Source organism: Bombina bombina, chromosome 2 (assembly GCF_027579735.1).
Source record: "Bombina bombina isolate aBomBom1 chromosome 2, aBomBom1.pri, whole genome shotgun sequence".
Lineage (NCBI taxonomy): Eukaryota > Metazoa > Chordata > Amphibia > Anura > Bombinatoridae > Bombina > Bombina bombina.
The window spans coordinates 1,382,769,586-1,382,792,748 of NC_069500.1; the positions used below are offsets into that span (position 1 = coordinate 1,382,769,586).

Consider the following 23,163-nt stretch of genomic DNA (forward strand, 5'->3'; position numbering starts at 1 on the left):
GGATATTTAAGCCTTTGGCTGGAGTGTCTTTGCCTCCTCCTAGTGGCCAGGTGTTGTATTTCCCATCAGTAAGGAATGAAGTCATGGACTCTCCCTATCCGGAAGGAAAGGAATTTATCTGGTAAGCATAAATTATGTTTTCAAATATAGATACCAAGAGAATGAAGAAAAAATGATAATTGGAGTAAAGAGTCAGAATTAGTACAGCATATTATACTTTAGTGCAGCCTAAAAAATTCCATAATTTTCAGCAATGCTCAGTAATTTTCCCAGATTACATTTAACCAGCCGTAGTCTGTATTATCTACATTTCTCTGATAATAGAACATCAAGAACGCGCGTTACATTAAATTAGTAAACAAACACACTCACATTTCATTGCAGCATTGTTTATGGAGTAAAATCTAGCTTCTTAATATCTACCCACTGTGAACTGAGCCTTATTCCCAAATAATATTTATTAGTTACTAGAAATATGAGATTTTGTTGCTAGGTGATTCTGCATCTCAGCTAATCTCATATAGGTTTTTGTAATGTGCATTCCGGGAGATAAGGGTGTAGATTCCTGAAATAGTAAAGTACTTTTTCTTTGGTTTGAACCCTGGATGCTCTTGCATTACAGTTTGTCTGAGCATGAAGAGGTCTCTGGGTCTTATAAATTCTCAATAAAACCCCTTTGAAAAAAGACATGATGAGCGTAGTATTGATAAACATAGTAATTAGATTAGTATGTAAAGTGGAAATACTGGACTTTATATCTACAGTAAATAAGTAACTCAGTATTATATGGCATTTATTTTGGAGTACTTGTATCCCAAAATATTAAAATTCTCCACTTTTTAATGTGTCTAACCAAAGCAGACTTACTAAAGCGTGTTGCAGATTTATTTTTTTGTTTGCAATATACAATAGTATAGTAAATGTATGTCAATTCAAGTTCCAAATCAGGTTATTGTATTTTCCCAGTTTGCACGTCAGTTTTAGCATTTGTAACCGTTTTCTAATTTTGGTTACTTTATTACTGTTATTTTACAGTATTGATGAACCTTAGAATTCTCAAAGGTACAATTAAAAGAATCAAATTTGTCTTGAGGAAACATATTCATTCTAAATATTGGCTGGCATGATATATAAAGAGAATAACATAGATTTAATGGTTATAGCTAAAAAATGTGAAAATAGAACATAATGCAACCATTATCAATCGCCCAAGTAAAAGAATGGAACATTATTTTGACTGAAATAAAAGTCTTTTTTTTATAGCGACTCTTATTGAGGCCCTTTTGTCATTATTGTGTGATTATTGTTGATTGTCATTAACTTGTTTTACAAGTCATCAATGTTTGTGACAGTATAGCTCACTTGAGATACTTGTATTTAAAAAATAAATGAAAAAATTGCAACAATATTTAAGAATGAGATATCCTATCTGCCAGACTTGTTCCCTAAATACAGTCGTACGCAAAAGTTTGGGCACCCCTGACAATTTCCATGATTTACATTTATAAATAATTGGGTGTTTGGATCAGCAATTTCATTTTGATCTATCAAATAACTGAAGGACACAGTAATATTTCAGTAGTGAAATGAGGTTTATTGGATTAACAGAAAATGTGCAATATGCATCAAAACGAAATTAGACAGGTGCATAAATTTGGGCACCCCAACAGAAATATTGCAATAATATTTAGTAGAGCTTCCTTTAGCAGAAATAACAGCCTCTAGACTCTTCCTATAGCCTGTAATGAGTGTTAGGATTCTGGATGAAGGTATTTTGGACCATTCCTCCTTGCAAAACATCTCCAGTTCAGTTAGGTTTGATGGTTGCTGAGTATGGACAGCCCACTTCAAATCACGCCACAGATTTTCAATGATATTCAGGTCTGGGGACTGGGATTGCCATTCCAGAACATTGTACTTGTTCCCCTGCATAAATACCAGAGTAGATTTTGAGCAGTGTTTTGGATCTTGTTGAAATATCCAGCTCCGGCGTAACTTCAACTTTGTGACTGATTCCTCAACATTATTCTCAAGTATCTGCTAATATTGGGTGGAATCCATGCGACCCTCGACTTTAACAAGATTACCAGTACCGGCACTGGCCACACAGCATGATGGAACATCCACCAAATTTTACTGTACTAGCAATTGTTTGTCTTGGAACGCTGTGTTCTTTTGCCACCATGCATAACGCCCCTTGTTATGACCAAATAACTAAATCTTTGTTTCATCAGTCCACAGCACCTTCTTCCAAAATGAAGCTGGCTTGTCCAAATGTGCGTTTGCATACCTCAAGCGACTCTGTTTGTGGCGTGTGTGCAGAAAAGGATTCTTCCGCATGACTCTCCCATGAATTGTTGAAAGATGCACAGTGACACCATCTGCAGCAAGATGATGTTGTAGGTCTTTGGAGGTGGTCTGTGGGCTGTTTTTGACCATTCTCACCATCCTTTGCCTCTTCGATATTTTACTTCTGGACTTAACAAGAACTGTGTCTCTGGTCTTCCATTTCCTCACTATGTTCCTCACAGTGGACACTAACAGCTTAAATCTCTGCGATAGCTTTTTGTAGCCTTCCCCTAAACCAATCTTTGTTTTTAGGTAATTTGAGAGTTGTTTTGAGGCCCCCGTGTTGGCACTCTTTAGAGGAGAGTCAAAGAGAACAACAACTTGCAGTTGCAGTTGGCCACCTTAAATACCTTTTGTCATGATTGGATGCATCTGTCTATGAAGTTCAAAGCTTAATGGGCTCACCAAACCAATTATATGTTCCAATTAATCTGTGCTAGGTAGTTAGAGATTTTCAAATCAACAAAATGACAAGGGTGCCCAAATTATTCACCTGTCTAATTTCGTTTTGATGCATATTGCACATTTTCTGTTAATCCAATAAACCTCATTTCACTACTGAAATATTACTGTGTCTTTCAGTCATTTAATAGATCAAAATGAAATTGCTGATCCAAACACCCAATTTTTTATAAATGAAAATCATGGAAATTGTCAGGGGTGCCTAAACTTTTGCATACGACTGTATATTTATTTTAGACTTGTTATATTGAATGCTTTAGTTTACATTTATATTTGGATAATTTGCATATGCCACCATTTTTTGGGGTAATATCAAACTTATCATTATTATTATTATATTAATAATAATAATAATAATAATAATATTCAAGGATATGTGCTAAACTGCCAGAGAAATTTTGTGTTGAGGGAAATACCCCAGATGACTGACAGAAGATGAGCAAGAAAAACTGAAAACCCCCCCCACAAGAGTGAAAAGAGGTTAAAGAGACGAGCTAAGCAAGAACAGAAAGGGTCATTAGCAAAGAAATCATGAGAACTATGGCAATAACAAGTACAGTGGTCCTAGGAATGGGGATAATGACAAAAATAGATGAATAGTAGAAGACACTGAAGGCAAAATTGATACAAAAGAGAAATAGAAAAAAAGCAAAAGAGTAATGTAGGGAAAACACATTTATAAAATTAGGAGATGTGAATGTTATTAATTGAATTAATTATAATTTAATATTAATTTTAAATTCTGTCTCTAAATTTGCCAATGGCTAATCTCTCTCTGTTTTGCACTAAGATTGGTGCATTTGCACATGTTGTGGTACCAAAGGTGATGTCTTCTACCTATCAGATAAGCATCTGTTCGCTTCTCAGCATCAGCTGACTTGACCAGCTCAGACATACATTATTCAGCTTATTCTACTGTTGACTTTGTTCCAAACCCTTTAGTCATAGATACAAGACAGAAAGGTATGCTGCATGCTTTTGTTTTATATTTTAAACTTTATAAATGTTTTCAAAGTACTTTATTTGTGTAAATGTACATGGCAGTCATTTTAATAATTAAAGGGACATGATACCTACATGTTGAAGCACTTGAAAGTGATGCAGCATAGCTGTAAAAAGCTGACTAGAAAATATCACCTGAACATCTCTATGTAAAAAAGGAAGATATTTACCTCAAAATCTCCTAAGTATTCACACCCCACTGTAAAGAGACTTTAAACATCCAATCAGGATACTAGTCCCAGGACTTGCAAGGGAGAGTGCATCTGGCATGTGCAGGCACAGTCATATTATTTCTTTATACAATTTAAGGAAGTTTACTATGAAATCTCACAAGATTTCAGTGAAATCTCATGAGATAACAGCAAAACATAGCATGACCTCAGCACTGCCTCTGGTAAGCAGAAGTATTTTTGAGCACTTACTCTGATGAGCTGAAGAAATTTTTAGGTTTGGGTGCTGATTGATCAAATGGGGGCGGGAGGACATGATTCGCTGTAGTGAATCATGTCCGCCCGACATCACTAAATGCTGACAGCATATGCTGTCAGCATTTATCATTGCACAAGCATTTCTGGTGAACATTGGCCGCCAATCGGCCGCTAGCAGAGGGTGTCAATCATTCGGTGGCGTACGAGTTAAGGAGCAGCGGTCTTATGACCGTTGCTTCTTAACTTATGTTTCGGGCAAGCCGGAAACATCGTAAGTAGAAAGCAGCACCGCTGCTTAATAAATCTACCCCAAAATATCTTCCTTTTTTTCATAGAGATGCTCAGGTGATATTTACTTCTCAGCTTTTTACAGTTATGCTGCATCACTTTCAATTTATTTAGCATATGGGTACTATGTCCCTTTAAGAGTCCTATAGGAAGGTTTTAAAGAACCGCACAAATGCATTTTGAGTGGATACATAACCTCCCTATATTTAGAACATGATATGTATTAAGGCTATATATATTATATATAATGAATATTCTTTTGGGAAATTTCACAGTAAACAGTGGATAGAATTCTCAGTGGGTTTGTAGCTAAATCACTAGATTTCACAGCATATCAGAGCTTCTCTCTACTAGCCAATGTGGCTAAAATAACCCTAAAACCAAGTCACTTTTCCTTTCTATTAACAAGTCTCAAAAGAGAAAGGGTCAGTAACAGTCACATAATTGCAGCACCTCTAGCTGCCCAGGCTTCACCAGAACATATTTTGTTTAAAGTACTGGGGCCTGGTAGGTAGAGGAAGTTGCAAGGAAAGGTTAAACACACATACAGCATTATTAGCGGCATAACAAACAGTATACCACATTTCATTTGCAGGTGTATTACAGCAAGCAATTATTTCTGAACTTCAACACCACCTTGGTACTAAAGGTCCTGCAAGAGGATTTTGGTGCTCGGCCCCTTCAGCACTGTAGTATTTTATCTGCATGTGCACCTGATCCACATGAGCTGGAGTAGGCAGTACAACCATAGCAGGAAACTATGTATTTGCTCTACTGTTATATCTCAGTGGATTCTATTCTTTCAAGCCTGGAAGGTGTCCATGGTTTCTTGTCTTCAGTTGGTGGTGATGTGACCTTTGCGCTTATTTCATTTATTTTTTGCTCAAGCTGTTGGTTTTTTTGATACATCTCAACATAATTGAGTTGCAACTGCTTCTGATATTTAATCACTTTTTCTTTCTCTTCCTGCCAGATACGTCTCTCGTCTTCAAATTCCACAACCTGTTGATCCCTTTGTTGTCTTTCAAGTGTTAGTTCCACCTGGAGCCTTTCCATATCCTTCTTCATGCTGTTGACACTGTCTTCATTTTGACGCTTCATCTTGGCTTCATCACTTTCACAGGCCAAGGCGTCCCTCAATTTTTCATTGATTTCTATGGTATACTGGCTCTGACCCATGTTTGACAGAGCTTCCCTCAACTCTGCTATCTCCTGTTCACATTGTCTCAACTTCTCTTTCATCTCTTGAGTTTCACTTTGCTTCCTTTGCATCTCATTTTCGCAGATCTCCAGGCTGACACTCTTAGTACTGTAAGAATCCTTTATGGAAACAATCTGCTCTTCTTTTTCCCTCATGAGAGCCTTTGCTTCCTTAATTTGTGTTCTTAGTCCTACTATCTCATTTAGTTTCTGGGTAACCTCAGCCTGGGAATCTTTCAATTGCTGTTTGAGAAGAGAGATTTCACCAGCTTTCTGACACACCTGAAATAATAAGAAAAGGTTAATGAGACATCATCATGAAACAAACCATGGATTAATGACATAACAACATTATTTTAATGACACTTTTGTATAGTATAGGTAGCCTTCATCGTGTCTCATGCAAGCATGTACCATTTGAATTTTTTGAATTCACAAAATTTTCAATACAGAATTTGCTTAATTCTGAATTTCAGTTGTACTTTCTTAATTGTTTAGCATTAACGGGAGAAGAAACCCAATTTTCCTTCATGATTCAGATAGAGCATGCAATTCTAAACAACTTTCCAATTTACTTCTATTATCTCATTTGTTCTATTCTTTTGGTATGCCTTGTTGAAAAGCATATCTAGGTAGGATCAGGAGCTACTGATTGATGGCTGCACATATATGCCTCATGTTATTGGCTCGCTTATATGCATTGCGGTTTCTTAAACAAAGGATACCAAGAGAGCAATTTATATAATAGGTGTAAATTGGAAAGTTGTTTAAAATTGTATTCTCTAGCTAAATCAGAAAGAAAGATTTTGTGTTTCATGTCCCTTAAACTAATGAATACAAACAGAAAATGTGTTCTTGTTGAGCTTTATTTATTATGAGCCAGATCACAAGTGGTGCACTGCAGTCAAAGTAAAAAATTAGCGCTGCCAGATTAGCGTGCATATTACAACTTGAAAGCAAAAAGTTAGCACGCAAGCGAAAGACTCAGGCGCACTAACTTCAGGACTTTGGAGATCGCGACTGCACTAAGAGATAGATTACGAGTGGAGAACGATAATTTGCATGCAATCGTTATCGGGTTTTTGAGGCTGTTTGCGCGCAAGTTAACCTTTGTTGTATTACAAGTTGAAAGTAAATTTGAACGATTTATGATAGAATGATTACTGTGACTTCAGAGCTCTGGTTTACTGTTACGCCAGTGTCACAAAACACATCGATAATACTTTTTTTTTTTTAAATTGCAATAAAAAGTTACAAGGGCTCAAAGATATGAGATGTCAGGTGTTGCTAGAAAAAATAACAGGCCAAAAGTGCTTTTACATAGGGATCCATAGGAACAAAACATATTTATACATGCATGTATATATATATATATATATATATATATATATATATATATGTATACACACACATTAAAAAACATTAAAAATTAATAAAAATTATATTGCATGTTTAAAGGTATTTGATTGTAAAGGGCTCAGAAGTGTATATATATATATATATATATATATATATGTGTGTAATACAATATATGTGTTTATATGTGTATATATTTACTGTAAGTATGCGTGCACATACATATTTACACATATAAAAACATTAATACACAAGTATACACACGTATGTATATATATATATATATATATATATATATATATATATATTGACATGTATAAATACACATATTTAGATATATATATATATATATATATATATATATAGATACACATGTGGGGTCAACTGCCTGTGACTCTGTGGACAGTGCAGCTTCCTGAGAGTGCTATTGTGCACCCAGGGCTGTGCATGTTACAGGGTCATGGGATGTGTACCCGGTCCGGCCTGAGAGTGCTGTCCCCTTCCGTGTTTTGTATATGGCTGGGGAGATTACATAATCCTGTGCACCCTTCATTTTTTCCCAGTTTGCTGGATTGTGAGCCTGCATTGTGTGGCTGTTTAGGGACCCAGGTTTTTGGAAGAGACCTTGACGTGGTACCTGGGCTTGTCCCATTTGGCCATCTGCAGTAACTAACTCTTCCATTTTTACTTTTTACCTTAGTTGTGAGCTTGTGAGTGAGTGCTGGACTTTCTCTGTGTGTTATATATATACTGTATATATATATATATATATATATATATATATACACGCACACACACATTGGAGGTCTTTCATGTCATATCACTTTCAAGCCCTTTTTTTTTATCAATACTGTATTAAAATTATTTTTATTAAAAAGTGTATATGTGAGTAATACTTTATTTTGATATGTTTTTTGATGTGTTTTGTGATTATTATTTTTTAACCCTTACACTTTACTTCAGGTCTTAACTCACTAAATATTCTAGCGCATTTTCGTCTTTCTCTCTAGCGCAACCTATAACTTTCAATTTGTAATATGAGTGCTAGTTAGAGCGGTGGCAATATCCAATGAAAGTATAGGTTGTGCTAGAGTGACGTCAGCCATATCCCTTCTCTAGTAAATACGATTCACGATTGACTTCTAATATCAAGTTATTGCTTATGGTGTCCAGCGGTATCATTAGCGCTACTTGTAATCTGACTATATATATATATATATAAAAATATATATATTGTTGATAAGAAGCATGAAGAGAAAAACAATGACGACTTGTTATTAGTACATTTGATCATAAAACCTTAAAAAATCATTGAGATTTACTAAACTGATTTAATTCTGTACTGGTGAGAACTGATATAGGCAGTAATAATGTTGTATAGTTACATTTCTACTACCTATAAAAATGGTTCATATCCCTGTTTAAATTGTGTACCAAGCAACTAATTTATTTATTAAAAATAAATAATGCAAACTTGTTAAAACAGGTAAAGGGACAGTAAACATATTTCTTTTTTATGACACAGTGAATCCACAGGATCATCAATTAATGCTGGGAATATCACTCCTGGCCAGCAGGAGAAGGCAAAGAGCACCACAGCAAAGCTGTTAAATATCACTTCCCTTCCCACAACCCCCAGTCATTCTGTTTGTCTTCAGTGCAAGGAGGAGGTGCAGTTTTAGGTGTCTGATTAAGATTCTTCTATCAAGATTTTTTTACTTTGGAAGCCTGAGGCTTGCTCTGATCTTCCCTGACAAGCTGGGTTTAGCTGTACTCCATGTTAGTCTCTTTAGTAGGGCTGTGGTAGCTTTCAAGCAGTTAGGAACTTGTGGGGTGAGCCTCACTGCGGCCTAGATTTAGAGTTTTGTCGGTAACGACCCGCGTAGCTAACGCTGACTTTTTTCTGGCCGCACTTTTTAAATACCTCTGGTATTGAGAGTTCACAGAATAGCTGCGTTAGGCTCCAAAAAGGGAGCGTACAGGCATATTTAACGCCACTGCAACTCTCGATACCAGAGTTGCTTACGGACGCGGCCAGCTTCAAAAACGTGCTCGTGCACGATTCCCCCATAGGAAACAATGGGGCAGTTTGAGCTGAAAAAAAACCTAACACCTGCAAAAAAGCCGCGTTCAGCTCCTAACGCAGCCCCATTGTTTCCTATGGGGAAACACTTCCTACGTCTGCACCTAACACTCTAACATGTACCCCGAGTCTAAACACCCCTAACCTTACACTTATTAACCCCTAATCTGCCGCCCCCGCTATCGCTGACCCCTGCATATTATTATTAACCCCTAATCTGCCGCTCCGTAAACCGCCGCTACTTACATTATCCCTATGTACCCCTAATCTGCTGCCCCTAACACCGCCGACCCCTATATTATATTTATTAACCCCTAATCTGCCCCCCACAACGTCGCCTCCACCTGCCTACACTTATTAACCCCTAATCTGCCAAGCGGACCGCACCGCTATTATAATAAAGTTATTAACCCCTAATCCGCCTCACTAACCCTATAATAAATAGTATTAACCCCTAATCTGCCCTCCCTAATATCGCCGACACCTAACTTCAAACATTAACCCCTAATCTGCTGACTGGAGCTCACCGCTATTCTAATAAATTTATTAACCCCTAAAGCTAAGTCTAACCCTAACACTAACACCCCCCTAAGTTAAATATAATTTAAATCTAACGAAATTAATTAACTCTTATTAAATAAATTATTCCTATTTAAAGCTAAATACTTACCTGTAAAATAAATCCTAATATAGCTACAATATAAATTATAATTATATTATAGCTATTTTAGGATTAATATTTATTTTACAGATAACTTTGTATTTATTTTAACCAGGTACAATAGCTATTAAATAGTTAATAACTATTTAATAGCTAAAATAGTTAAAATAATTACAAATTTACCTGTAAAATAAATCCTAACCTAAGTTACAATTAAACCTAACACTACACTATCAATAAATAAATTAAATAAAATACCTACAATTACCTACAATTAAACCTAACACTACACTATCAATAAATGAAATACAATATCTACAAATAAATACAATTAAATAAACTAACTTAAGAAGTACAAAAAATAAAAAAGAACTAAGTTACAAAAAATAAAAAAATATTTACAAACATAAGAAAAATATTACAACAATTTTAAACTAATTACACCTACTCTAAGCCCCCTAATAAAATAACAAAGCCCCCAAAATATAAAATGCCCTACCCTATTCTAAATTACAAAAGTTCAAAGCTCTTTTACCTTACCAGCCCTGAACAGGGCCCTTTGCGGGGCATGCCCCAAGAAATTCAGCTCTTTTTCCTGTAAAAAAACACATACAATACCCCCCCCCCGCCAACATTACAACCCACCACCCACATACCCCTAATCTAACCCAAACCCCCCTTAAATAAACCTAACACTAAGCCCCTGAAGATCTTCCTACCTTATCTTCACCTCACCGGGTATCACTGATCCGTCCTGGCTCCAAAATCTTCATCCAAGCCCAAGCGGGGGCTAGACATCCATCATCCGACGGCTGAAGAAGTCCAGAAGAGGGTCCAAAGTCTTCATCCTATCCGGGAAGAAGAGTAGATCCGGACCGGCAACCATCTTCTTCCAAGCGGCATCTTCTATCTTCATCCGATGAGGACCGGCTCCATCGTGAAGACCTCCAGCGCGGACCCATCTTCTTCCGACGACGACTTCCCGACGAATTACGGTTCCTTTAAGGGACGTCATCCAAGATGGCGTCCCTCGAATTCCGATTGGCTGATAGGATTCTATCAGCCAATCGGAATTAAGGTAGGAAAATTCTGATTGGCTGATGGAATCAGCCAATCAGAATCAAGTTCAATCCGATTGGCTGATCCGATCAGCCAATCAGATTGAGCTCACATTCTATTGGCTGTTCCTATCAGCCAATAGAATGCGAGCTCAATCTGATTAGCTGATCGGATCGGCCAATCGGATTGAACTTGATTCTGATTGGCTGATTCCATCAGCCAATCAGAATTGTCCTACCTTAATTCCGATTGACTGATAGAATCCTATCAGCCAATCGGAATTCGAGGGACGCCATCTTGGATGACGTCCCTTAAAGGAGCCTTCATTCGTCGGTAGTCCGTCGGGCCAGCAGGATGTTCCGCGTCGGAGGTCTGCAAGATGGATCCGGAAGAAAGAAGATTGAAGATGCCGTTGATAGAAGACTTCAGCCGGATCATGGACATCTTCAGCCCCCCGCTTGGGCTTGGATCAAGACATCGGAGGAGCTCTTCTGGATCAATCGGTGAACCTGGTATGGTGAAGATAAGGTAGGAAGATCTTCAGGGGCTTAGTGTTAGGTTTATTTAAGGGGGGTTTGGGTTAGATTAGGGGTATGTGGGTGGTGGGTTGTAATGTTGGGGGGGGGTATTGTATGTGTTTTTTTACAGGCAAAAGAGCTGAATTCTTTGGGGCATGCCCCGCAAAGGGCCCTGTTCAGGGATGGTAAGGTAAAAGAGCTTTGAACTTTAGTAATTTAGAATAGGGTAGGGCATTTTTTTATTTTGGGGGTCTTTGTTATTTTATTAGGGGGCTTAGAGTAGGTGTAATTAGTTTAAAATTGTTGTAATATTTTTCTGATGTTTGTAAATATTTTTTTATTTTTTGTAACTTAGTTCTTTTTTATTTTTTGTACTTTAGTTAGTTTATTTCATTGTAGTTATTTGTAGATATTGTATTTAATTAATTTATTGATAGTGTAGTGTTAGGTTTAATTGTAGGTAATTATAGGTATTTTATTTAATTAATTTATTCATAGTGTAGTGTTAGGTTTAATTGTAACTTAGGTTAGGATTTATTTTACAGGTAATTTTGTAATTATTTTAACTATTTTAGCTATTAAATAGTTATTAACTATGTTATAGCTATTGTACCTGGTTAAAATAAATACAAAGTTACCTGTAAAATAAATATAAATCCTAAAATAGGTATAATATAAATATAATTTATATTGTAGCTATATTAGGATTTATTTTACAGGTAAGTATTTAGCTTTAAATAGGAATAATTTATTTAATAAGAGTTAATTAATTTCGTTAGATTTAAATTATATTTAACTTAGGGGGGTGTTAGTGTTAGGGTTAGACTTAGCTTTAGGGGTTAATACATTTATTAGAATAGCGTTGAGCTCCAGTTGGCAGATTAGGGGTTAATGTTTGAAGTTAGGTGTCGGCAATGTTAGGGAGGGCAGATTAGGGGTTAATACTATTTATTATAGGGTTAGTGAGGCGGATTAGGGGTTAATAACTTTATTATAATAGCGGTGCGGTCCGCTCGGCAGATTAGGGGTCAATAAGTGTAGGCAGGTGGAGGCGACGTTGTGGGGGCAGGTTAGGGGTTAATAAATATAATACAGGGGTCGGCGGTGTTAGGGGCAGCAGATTAGGGGTACATAAGCATAACGTAAGTAGCGGCGCTTTGCGGTCGGCAGATTAGGGGTTAATTATTGCAGGTAGCTGGCGGCGACGTTGTGGGGGGCAGGTTAGGGGTTAATAAATATAATACAGGGGTCGGCGGTGTTAGGGGCAGCAGATTAGGGGTACATAAGGTTAACGTAGGTGGCGGTCGGCAGATTAGGGTTTAAAAAAATTTAATCGAGTGGCGGCGATGTGGGGGGACCTCGGTTTAGGGGTACATAGGTAGTTTATGGGTGTTAGTGTACTTTAGAGCACAGTAGTTAAGAACTTTATAAACCGGTGTTAGCCCAGAAAGCTCTTAACTACTGACTTTTTTCTGCGGCTGGAGTTTTGTCGTTAGATTTCTAACGCTCACTTCAGCCACAACTCTAAATACCGGAAATGGAATGAATCTCTGACCAGTACAATCACAGAGAACAAAAAATAATTTATTGATAGTACAGAAAGAAGTAAATCCTAACTGTCCAAACATAGCAATAGGCCAGTTGTGCGCTGGCCTCGGGTATATGTTAGCAACACAAAGTAAAGTATGTTGAACAAACAATATAGTACATGTGGCCAATTAAAACCCTGAAGATGTGCACATCATAATCATAATATTGGCAAAAATACAATCCAAAGACACCTAGTACACTGCTACACCCAAGCTGTACACGGTACCCAAGTCAATACAAGGGGTAATTACCGGACAGGTACATTTTTAGGGATCTAAGCAGTTATAGGTGCTTTGTAAAGATTTCAGGAGCAACAATGCACTTATCTGATTCTGGAGGTGTCCACAATAATAAATTATTTTTTGTTCTCTGTGATTGTACTGGTCAGAGATTCATACCATTTGTTTAATTTAGCTACACTTTTGAGCTATTTTTTATAAAAAAAAAGAGTGCTTGATTCCCTATCTATACAGGGCCTTAAGAAATTTTTGATGTTCCTTGTTCTCCTCTTGTAGTTTGTTGAAGAATATATATATATATATATATATATAGACACAGACACACACATGTTTTCTCTGCTTTAAGGCTAATTTATAATCCCTTAAAGGGCCAGTACTTAAAAAAGAACATTTATGGTTTTTAACAGTTCTCTTATTGTTACCCTCATGTCTCTGAGGATGATGCTGTTCAGGCATTGCCACAGTTTTCTCCTTAAGGTCCCTAGCCTTTATGGCATCACATGCAGTGCCCTGCGGTTCCGCTCAGTCTCCTGAAGGAGCGATTTGCTGGCAGACTTTTGCTCAGGTATCTTCTACTGTACCTGCGACATTGACTGTTTTTCCTATACCGGGGAATTTGCAAGGGGAATTTTGGTGATCCAAATAGTAAGGTTTCTGCTCCACCTGCTGCTACATAGATTGCCCTTCCTCATAGGTTTGATGAGGAGGATACGTCGGTAGCTTCTGAGGGTGAAATCTCAGATCAGACGGTATAATTCCTTCATCTGCTGCTGAAGTTGTAATCTTCAGATTTAAACTTCAACACCTTCGTGTATGGTTTTGGGTAGTTTGGGGCGACTCCGTTAAGTTTGTCGTTGTGAACCTTAAAGAATCTAGTAAACTTTCTAAGTGCTAGGATTCTCCTGTAAACATTATTTCCTGTTTCAGACCGTTCTAGGAGTTTTTCACAGGGATAGGGGAAGTCAGGGTTTCCTTTTTTCCCCCATCTCCTCTCTTTAAATAGATGTTACCTGTCACTGTCTCCATTAAATATCAGAGCGCACAGTGCCTAAGTAGTAGGGCATTTCTACTCTGGCTGAGAGAACTACGATTCCTAGAAAGGATAGCTGTGCTTCCAGGATCAATGGGCTATATGGCCTCTGTGTCAAGCGGCATCTTATTGGTACAATGCCTTTTCTGATGTAAACTTGGTAGAGACTAGAGAGCTGACCCAGTACAGAACTGAACTGTGACTCTTAACCTAACCACTTCTTTAATTCTGATGCTCCAAGCATTTTTAGCCAAGAGCCAAGATATCTGAGTCCAAGTTTTTTTGGTGCATTCATTCGTACAAGGGTAAGGCCTTTTTTGGTCCTGCTCTGCAGGAATATTTCTGATAGAGGAGTTTGCCCCCAATCCGGATTGGTCCAAGTAGGGGGTTGGTTCTCTCTTTTTCTACAAGATGTCCCAGATAGTCTGTGGACATAGTACTTCAGGATTCTGCGTAGTAATCATGCCTTCCCTGCCTGAGGCAGGTTCCGCCTCTCCTTTTATCTGCTGGCCAAATAACTGTGAGGTTTTTCTTGTAGTACGTTCGGGATTTATCTTCCCTGTGAGTGATATTTCCAGTTTTCTGTAGGAACAGGGCCTGGGTTCTTATCATTCCTCATTGAGGTTCATGAAAGGGAAGGAATTTTCGCTCTATAGTAGACCTAAGGGCCTCTAGTTATCAAGCCATCAACCTCAAATACGCTGGAATTGTGCAGTGCATTTGTGGCGAGGCTGATTCGCCTAAGTTATCAAGCCCTACACACCGGCAAAAGTAGAATATAGTGAAGTAAGCTTGGATCTGCCAGACTCAGTCCGACACAGATCGATGCTTACGTCACTCCAGATGTTCCGAACGCAAGTTCGGCACAATCTGACTACTTTTGGTAGTTATCAAACTACTACCCGGTACGCTCGCCACTATTTCAGGCCAGCGTACCTGCATTTCAATCCGCCGCCCTGGAGGCGGCGGATCCCATAGGAGTCAATGGGAGTCTGACCATAGTGAAAGCTCATGTCCGCTGCTGCCCGATATCCAATTGATTCCTATGGGAGATGTCTGCACCTAACACCCTAACATGTAACCTGAGTCTAAACACCCCTAATCTGTCCCCCCTACACCGCCGCAACTAAATACATTTATTACCCCCTAAACCGCCGCTCCCGGACCCGCCGCAACCTACATTATACATATTAACCCCTAATCTGCCGCCCCCTTCACTGCCGCAACAAAATAAAGTTATTCCCCCCTAAACCGCCGCTCCCGGACCCCGCCGCAACTATAATAAATATGTTAACCCCTAAACCGCCGCTCCCAGACCCCGCCGCAACTATAATAAATATATTAACCCCTAAACCGCCGCTCCCGGACCCCGCCGCCACCTACATAATACATATTAACCCCTATCCTGCCCCCCTATACCGCCGCCACCTATAATAAATTTATTAACCCCTATCTTGCCCCCCCTATACCGCCGCCACTATAATAAAATTATTAACCCCTAAACCTAAGTCTAACATTAAACATAACACCCCCCTAACTTAAATATTAATTAAATAAATCTAAATAATAGTACTCTTATTAACTAAATTATTCCTATTTAAAACTAAATACTTACCTATAAAATAAACCCTAATATAGCTACAATATAATTATTAATTACATTGTAGCTATTTTAGGATTTATATTTATTTTACAGGCAACTTTGTATTTATTTTAACTAGGTACAATAGCTATTAAATAGTTATTAACTATTTAATAGCTACCTAGTTAAAATAATTACAAAATTACCTGCAAAATAAATCCTAACTTAAGTTACAATTAAACCTAACACTACACTATCATTAAATTAATTAAATAAATTAGCTACCAATACCTACAATTAAATACAATTAAATAAACTAAACTAAATTACAAAAAATACCACTAAATTACAGAAAATAAAAAAATATTACAAGAATTTTAAACTAATTACACCTAATCTAAGCCCCCTAATAAAATAAAAAAAATAAAAAATAATAAAAGTCCCTACCCTATTCTACATTAAAAAGTAATCAGCTCTTTTACCAGCCCTTAAAAGGGCTTTTTGCGGGGCATGCCCCAAAGTAATCAGCTCTTTAATTGTAGGTAATTGTAGTTAATTTATTTAATTAATTTAATGATAGTGTACTAGTGTTAGGTTTAATTGTAACTTAGGTTAGGATTCACTTTACAGGTAATTTTGTAATTATTTTAACTAGGTAACTAGGCCGATCCGATCAGCCAATCAGATTGAGCTCACATTCTATTGGCTGTTCCTATCAGCCAATAGAATGCGAGCTCAATCTGATTAGCTGATCGGATCGGCCAATCGGATTGAACTTGATTCTGATTGGCTGATTCCATCAGCCAATCAGAATTGTCCTACCTTAATTCCGATTGACTGATAGAATCCTATCAGCCAATCGGAATTCGAGGGACGCCATCTTGGATGACGTCCCTTAAAGGAGCCTTCATTCGTCGGTAGTCCGTCGGGCCAGCAGGATGTTCCGCGTCGGAGGTCTGCAAGATGGATCCGGAAGAAAGAAGATTGAAGATGCCGTTGATAGAAGACTTCAGCCGGATCATGGACATCTTCAGCCCCCCGCTTGGGCTTGGATCAAGACATCGGAGGAGCTCTTCTGGATCAATCGGTGAACCTGGTATGGTGAAGATAAGGTAGGAAGATCTTCAGGGGCTTAGTGTTAGGTTTATTTAAGGGGGGTTTGGGTTAGATTAGGGGTATGTGGGTGGTGGGTTGTAATGTTGGGGGGGGGTATTGTATGTGTTTTTTTACAGGCAAAAGAGCTGAATTCTTTGGGGCATGCCCCGCAAAGGGCCCTGTTCAGGGATGGTAAGGTAAAAGAGCTTTGAACTTTAGTAATTTAGAATAGGGTAGGGCATTTTTTTATTTTGGGGGTCTTTGTTATTTTATTAGGGGGCTTAGAGTAGGTGTAATTAGTTTAAAATTGTTGTAATATTTTTCTGATGTTTGTAAATATTTTTTTATTTTTTGTAACTTAGTTCTTTTTTATTTTTTGTACTTTAGTTAGTTTATTTCATTGTAGTTATTTGTAGATATTGTATTTAATTAATTTATTGATAGTGTAGTGTTAGGTTTAATTGTAGGTAATTATAGGTATTTTATTTAATTAATTTATTCATAGTGTAGTGTTAGGTTTAATTGTAACTTAGGTTAGGATTTATTTTACAGGTAATTTTGTAATTATTTTAACTATTTTAGCTATTAAATAGTTATTAACTATGTTATAGCTATTGTACCTGGTTAAAATAAATACAAAGTTACCTGTAAAATAAATATAAATCCTAAAATAGGTATAATATAAATATAATTTATATTGTAGCTATATTAGGATTTATTTTACAGGTAAGTATTTAGCTTTAAATAGGAATAATTTATTTAATAAGAGTTAATTAATTTCGTTAGATTTAAATTATATTTAACTTAGGGGGGTGTTAGTGTTAGGGTTAGACTTAGCTTTAGGGGTTAATACATTTATTAGAATAGCGTTGAGCTCCAGTTGGCATATTAGGGGTTAATGTTTGAAGTTAGGTGTCGGCAATGTTAGGGAGGGCAGATTAGGGGTTAATACTATTTATTATAGGGTTAGTGAGGCGGATTAGGGGTTAATAACTTTATTATAATAGCGGTGCGGTCCGCTCGGCAGATTAGGGGTCAATAAGTGTAGGCAGGTGGAGGCGACGTTGTGGGGGCAGGTTAGGGGTTAATAAATATAATACAGGGGTCGGCGGTGTTAGGGGCAGCAGATTAGGGGTACATAAGCATAACGTAAGTAGCGGCGCTTTGCGGTCGGCAGATTAGGGGTTAATTATTGCAGGTAGCTGGCGGCGACGTTGTGGGGGGCAGGTTAGGGGTTAATAAATATAATACAGGGGTCGGCGGTGTTAGGGGCAGCAGATTAGGGGTACATAAGGTTAACGTAGGTGGCGGTCGGCAGATTAGGGTTTAAAAAAATTTAATCGAGTGGCGGCGATGTGGGGGGACCTCGGTTTAGGGGTACATAGGTAGTTTATGGGTGTTAGTGTACTTTAGAGCACAGTAGTTAAGAACTTTATAAACCGGTGTTAGCCCAGAAAGCTCTTAACTACTGACTTTTTTCTGCGGCTGGAGTTTTGTCGTTAGATTTCTAACGCTCACTTCAGCCACAACTCTAAATACCGGAAATGGAATGAATCTCTGACCAGTACAATCACAGAGAACAAAAAATAATTTATTGATAGTACAGAAAGAAGTAAATCCTAACTGTCCAAACATAGCAATAGGCCAGTTGTGCGCTGGCCTCGGGTATATGTTAGCAACACAAAGTAAAGTATGTTGAACAAACAATATAGTACATGTGGCCAATTAAAACCCTGAAGATGTGCACATCATAATCATAATATTGGCAAAAATACAATCCAAAGACACCTAGTACACTGCTACACCCAAGCTGTACACGGTACCCAAGTCAATACAAGGGGTAATTACCGGACAGGTACATTTTTAGGGATCTAAGCAGTTATAGGTGCTTTGTAAAGATTTCAGGAGCAACAATGCACTTATCTGATTCTGGAGGTGTCCACAATAATAAATTATTTTTTGTTCTCTGTGATTGTACTGGTCAGAGATTCATACCATTTGTTTAATTTAGCTACACTTTTGAGCTATTTTTTATAAAAAAAAAGAGTGCTTGATTCCCTATCTATACAGGGCCTTAAGAAATTTTTGATGTTCCTTGTTCTCCTCTTGTAGTTTGTTGAAGAATATATATATATATATATATATATATATAGACACAGACACACACATGTTTTCTCTGCTTTAAGGCTAATTTATAATCCCTTAAAGGGCCAGTACTTAAAAAAGAACATTTATGGTTTTTAACAGTTCTCTTATTGTTACCCTCATGTCTCTGAGGATGATGCTGTTCAGGCATTGCCACAGTTTTCTCCTTAAGGTCCCTAGCCTTTATGGCATCACATGCAGTGCCCTGCGGTTCCGCTCAGTCTCCTGAAGGAGCGATTTGCTGGCAGACTTTTGCTCAGGTATCTTCTACTGTACCTGCGACATTGACTGTTTTTCCTATACCGGGGAATTTGCAAGGGGAATTTTGGTGATCCAAATAGTAAGGTTTCTGCTCCACCTGCTGCTACATAGATTGCCCTTCCTCATAGGTTTGATGAGGAGGATACGTCGGTAGCTTCTGAGGGTGAAATCTCAGATCAGACGGTATAATTCCTTCATCTGCTGCTGAAGTTGTAATCTTCAGATTTAAACTTCAACACCTTCGTGTATGGTTTTGGGTAGTTTGGGGCGACTCCGTTAAGTTTGTCGTTGTGAACCTTAAAGAATCTAGTAAACTTTCTAAGTGCTAGGATTCTCCTGTAAACATTATTTCCTGTTTCAGACCGTTCTAGGAGTTTTTCACAGGGATAGGGGAAGTCAGGGTTTCCTTTTTTCCCCCATCTCCTCTCTTTAAATAGATGTTACCTGTCACTGTCTCCATTAAATATCAGAGCGCACAGTGCCTAAGTAGTAGGGCATTTCTACTCTGGCTGAGAGAACTACGATTCCTAGAAAGGATAGCTGTGCTTCCAGGATCAATGGGCTATATGGCCTCTGTGTCAAGCGGCATCTTATTGGTACAATGCCTTTTCTGATGTAAACTTGGTAGAGACTAGAGAGCTGACCCAGTACAGAACTGAACTGTGACTCTTAACCTAACCACTTCTTTAATTCTGATGCTCCAAGCATTTTTAGCCAAGAGCCAAGATATCTGAGTCCAAGTTTTTTTGGTGCATTCATTCGTACAAGGGTAAGGCCTTTTTTGGTCCTGCTCTGCAGGAATATTTCTGATAGAGGAGTTTGCCCCCAATCCGGATTGGTCCAAGTAGGGGGTTGGTTCTCTCTTTTTCTACAAGATGTCCCAGATAGTCTGTGGACATAGTACTTCAGGATTCTGCGTAGTAATCATGCCTTCCCTGCCTGAGGCAGGTTCCGCCTCTCCTTTTATCTGCTGGCCAAATAACTGTGAGGTTTTTCTTGTAGTACGTTCGGGATTTATCTTCCCTGTGAGTGATATTTCCAGTTTTCTGTAGGAACAGGGCCTGGGTTCTTATCATTCCTCATTGAGGTTCATGAAAGGGAAGGAATTTTCACTCTATAGTAGACCTAAGGGCCTCTAGTTATCAAGCCATCAACCTCAAATACGCTGGAATTGTGCAGTGCATTTGTGGCGAGGCTGATTCGCCTAAGTTATCAAGCCCTACACACCGGCAAAAGTAGAATATAGTGAAGTAAGCTTGGATCCGCCAGACTCAGTCCGACACAGATCGATGCTTACGTCACTCCAGATGTTCCGAACGCAAGTTCGGCACAATCTGACTACTTTTGGTAGTTATCAAACTACTACCCGGTACGCTCGCCACTATTTCAGGCCAGCGTACCTGCATTTCAATCCGCCGCCCTGGAGGCGGCGGATCCCATAGGAGTCAATGGGAGTCTGACCATAGTGAAAGCTCATGTCCGCTGCTGCCCGATATCCAATTGATTCCTATGGGAGATGTCTGCACCTAACACCCTAACATGTAACCTGAGTCTAAACACCCCTAATCTGTCCCCCCTACACCGCCGCAACTAAATACATTTATTACCCCCTAAACCGCCGCTCCCGGACCCGCCGCAACCTACATTATACATATTAACCCCTAATCTGCCGCCCCCTTCACTGCCGCAACAAAATAAAGTTATTCCCCCCTAAACCGCTGCTCCCGGACCCCGCCGCAACTATAATAAATATGTTAACCCCTAAACCGCCGCTCCCAGACCCCGCCGCAACTATAATAAATATATTAACCCCTAAACCGCCGCTCCCGGACCCCGCCGCCACCTACATAATACATATTAACCCCTATCCTGCCCCCCTATACCGCCGCCACCTATAATAAATTTATTAACCCCTATCTTGCCCCCCCTATACCGCCGCCACTATAATAAAATTATTAACCCCTAAACCTAAGTCTAACATTAAACATAACACCCCCCTAACTTAAATATTAATTAAATAAATCTAAATAATAGTACTCTTATTAACTAAATTATTCCTATTTAAAACTAAATACTTACCTATAAAATAAACCCTAATATAGCTACAATATAATTATTAATTACATTGTAGCTATTTTAGGATTTATATTTATTTTACAGGCAACTTTGTATTTATTTTAACTAGGTACAATAGCTATTAAATAGTTATTAACTATTTAATAGCTACCTAGTTAAAATAATTACAAAATTACCTGCAAAATAAATCCTAACTTAAGTTACAATTAAACCTAACACTACACTATCATTAAATTAATTAAATAAATTAGCTACCAATACCTACAATTAAATACAATTAAATAAACTAAACTAAATTACAAAAAATACCACTAAATTACAGAAAATAAAAAAATATTACAAGAATTTTAAACTAATTACACCTAATCTAAGCCCCCTAATAAAATAAAAAAAATAAAAAATAATAAAAGTCCCTACCCTATTCTACATTAAAAAGTAATCAGCTCTTTTACCAGCCCTTAAAAGGGCTTTTTGCGGGGCATGCCCCAAAGTAATCAGCTCTTTAATTGTAGGTAATTGTAGTTAATTTATTTAATTAATTTAATGATAGTGTACTAGTGTTAGGTTTAATTGTAACTTAGGTTAGGATTCACTTTACAGGTAATTTTGTAATTATTTTAACTAGGTAGCTATTAAATAGTTAATAACTATTTAATAGCTATTGTACCTAGTTAAAATAAATACAAAGTTGCCTGTAAAATAAATATAAATCCTAAAATAGCTACAATGTAATTATTAATTATATTGTAGCTATATTAGGGTTTATTATATAGGTAAGTATTTAGTTTTAAATAGGATTAATTTAGTTAATAAGAGTACTATTATTTAGATTTATTTAATTAATATTTAAGTTAGGGGGGTGTTAGGGTTAGTGTTAGACTTAGGTTTAAGGGTTAATAATTTTATTATAGTGGCGGCGGTGTAGGGGGGGCAGGATAGGGGTTAATAAATTTATTATAGTGGTGGCGGTGTAGGGGGGGGCAGGATAGGGGTTAATAAATTTATTTAGGTGGCGGCGGTATAGGGGGGGCAGGATAGGGGTTAATAGGTATTATGTAGGTGGCGGCGGGGTCCGGGAGCACCGGTTTAGGGGTTAACATATTTATTATAGTTGCGGCGGGGTCCGGGAGCGACGGTTTAGGGGTTAATATATTTATTATAGTTGCGGCGGGGTCTAGGAGCGGCAGTTTAGGGGTTAATATATTTATTATAGTTGCGGCGGGGTCTAGGAGCGGCGGTTTAGGGGGTAATAACTTTATTTAGTTGCTGGGGGCTCCTGTATAGGGGGTAGAACAGTATAGTGTGAGTGCTTAGTGACAGGGGTATCAATAAAGCCGAAGAGCAGCAAGATTGATGATTGATAACTATCACAGTCCGCTGCTCATTGCCCCATACTTGGTGCGCAGTTTTTTGACAGATTTATTGATAACTTTGGCGAGCGTATTCAGGTCCGCGGTGCCGATGTGAGGCGAGCTTAGGCAAGCGTATTGGGGCCGGCGAAGGCAGGTACGTACGGAGCTTCATAACTAGAGGCCAAAGTGTCTCAACAGGTCATCTCAGGGTACCGTTCTTTAATTGGGAACCAGTGGTTCCATTCTTCCTTTTAAACTAGGAGGGTCAGTTCATAGTGGCCTTAGTCCTGGAGTCCTTAGTCCTTTCTGTCACACACTTTCAGTTTGTGGCGCTTCCCTTTGGCCTTGCCATGATCTCAGAGGGGCTGTTTTGGTAGTAATCAGGTT

General features: G+C 38.1%; 1 protein-coding gene across 1 annotated transcript in view; it reads right to left on the reverse strand.

Moving 5' to 3' along the window:
- Positions 1–4,665: 4,665 nt before the first annotated feature.
- LZTS3 (leucine zipper tumor suppressor family member 3) overlaps positions 4,666–23,163 on the reverse strand; it is a 198,420-nt gene continuing 179,922 nt past the window's right edge. The window contains exon 4 of the mRNA XM_053704312.1: positions 4,666–6,011. Within this exon, the coding sequence (XP_053560287.1) occupies positions 5,307–6,011 (705 nt within the window). The 3' untranslated portion in view covers positions 4,666–5,306. The remainder of the gene's footprint in view (positions 6,012–23,163) is intronic.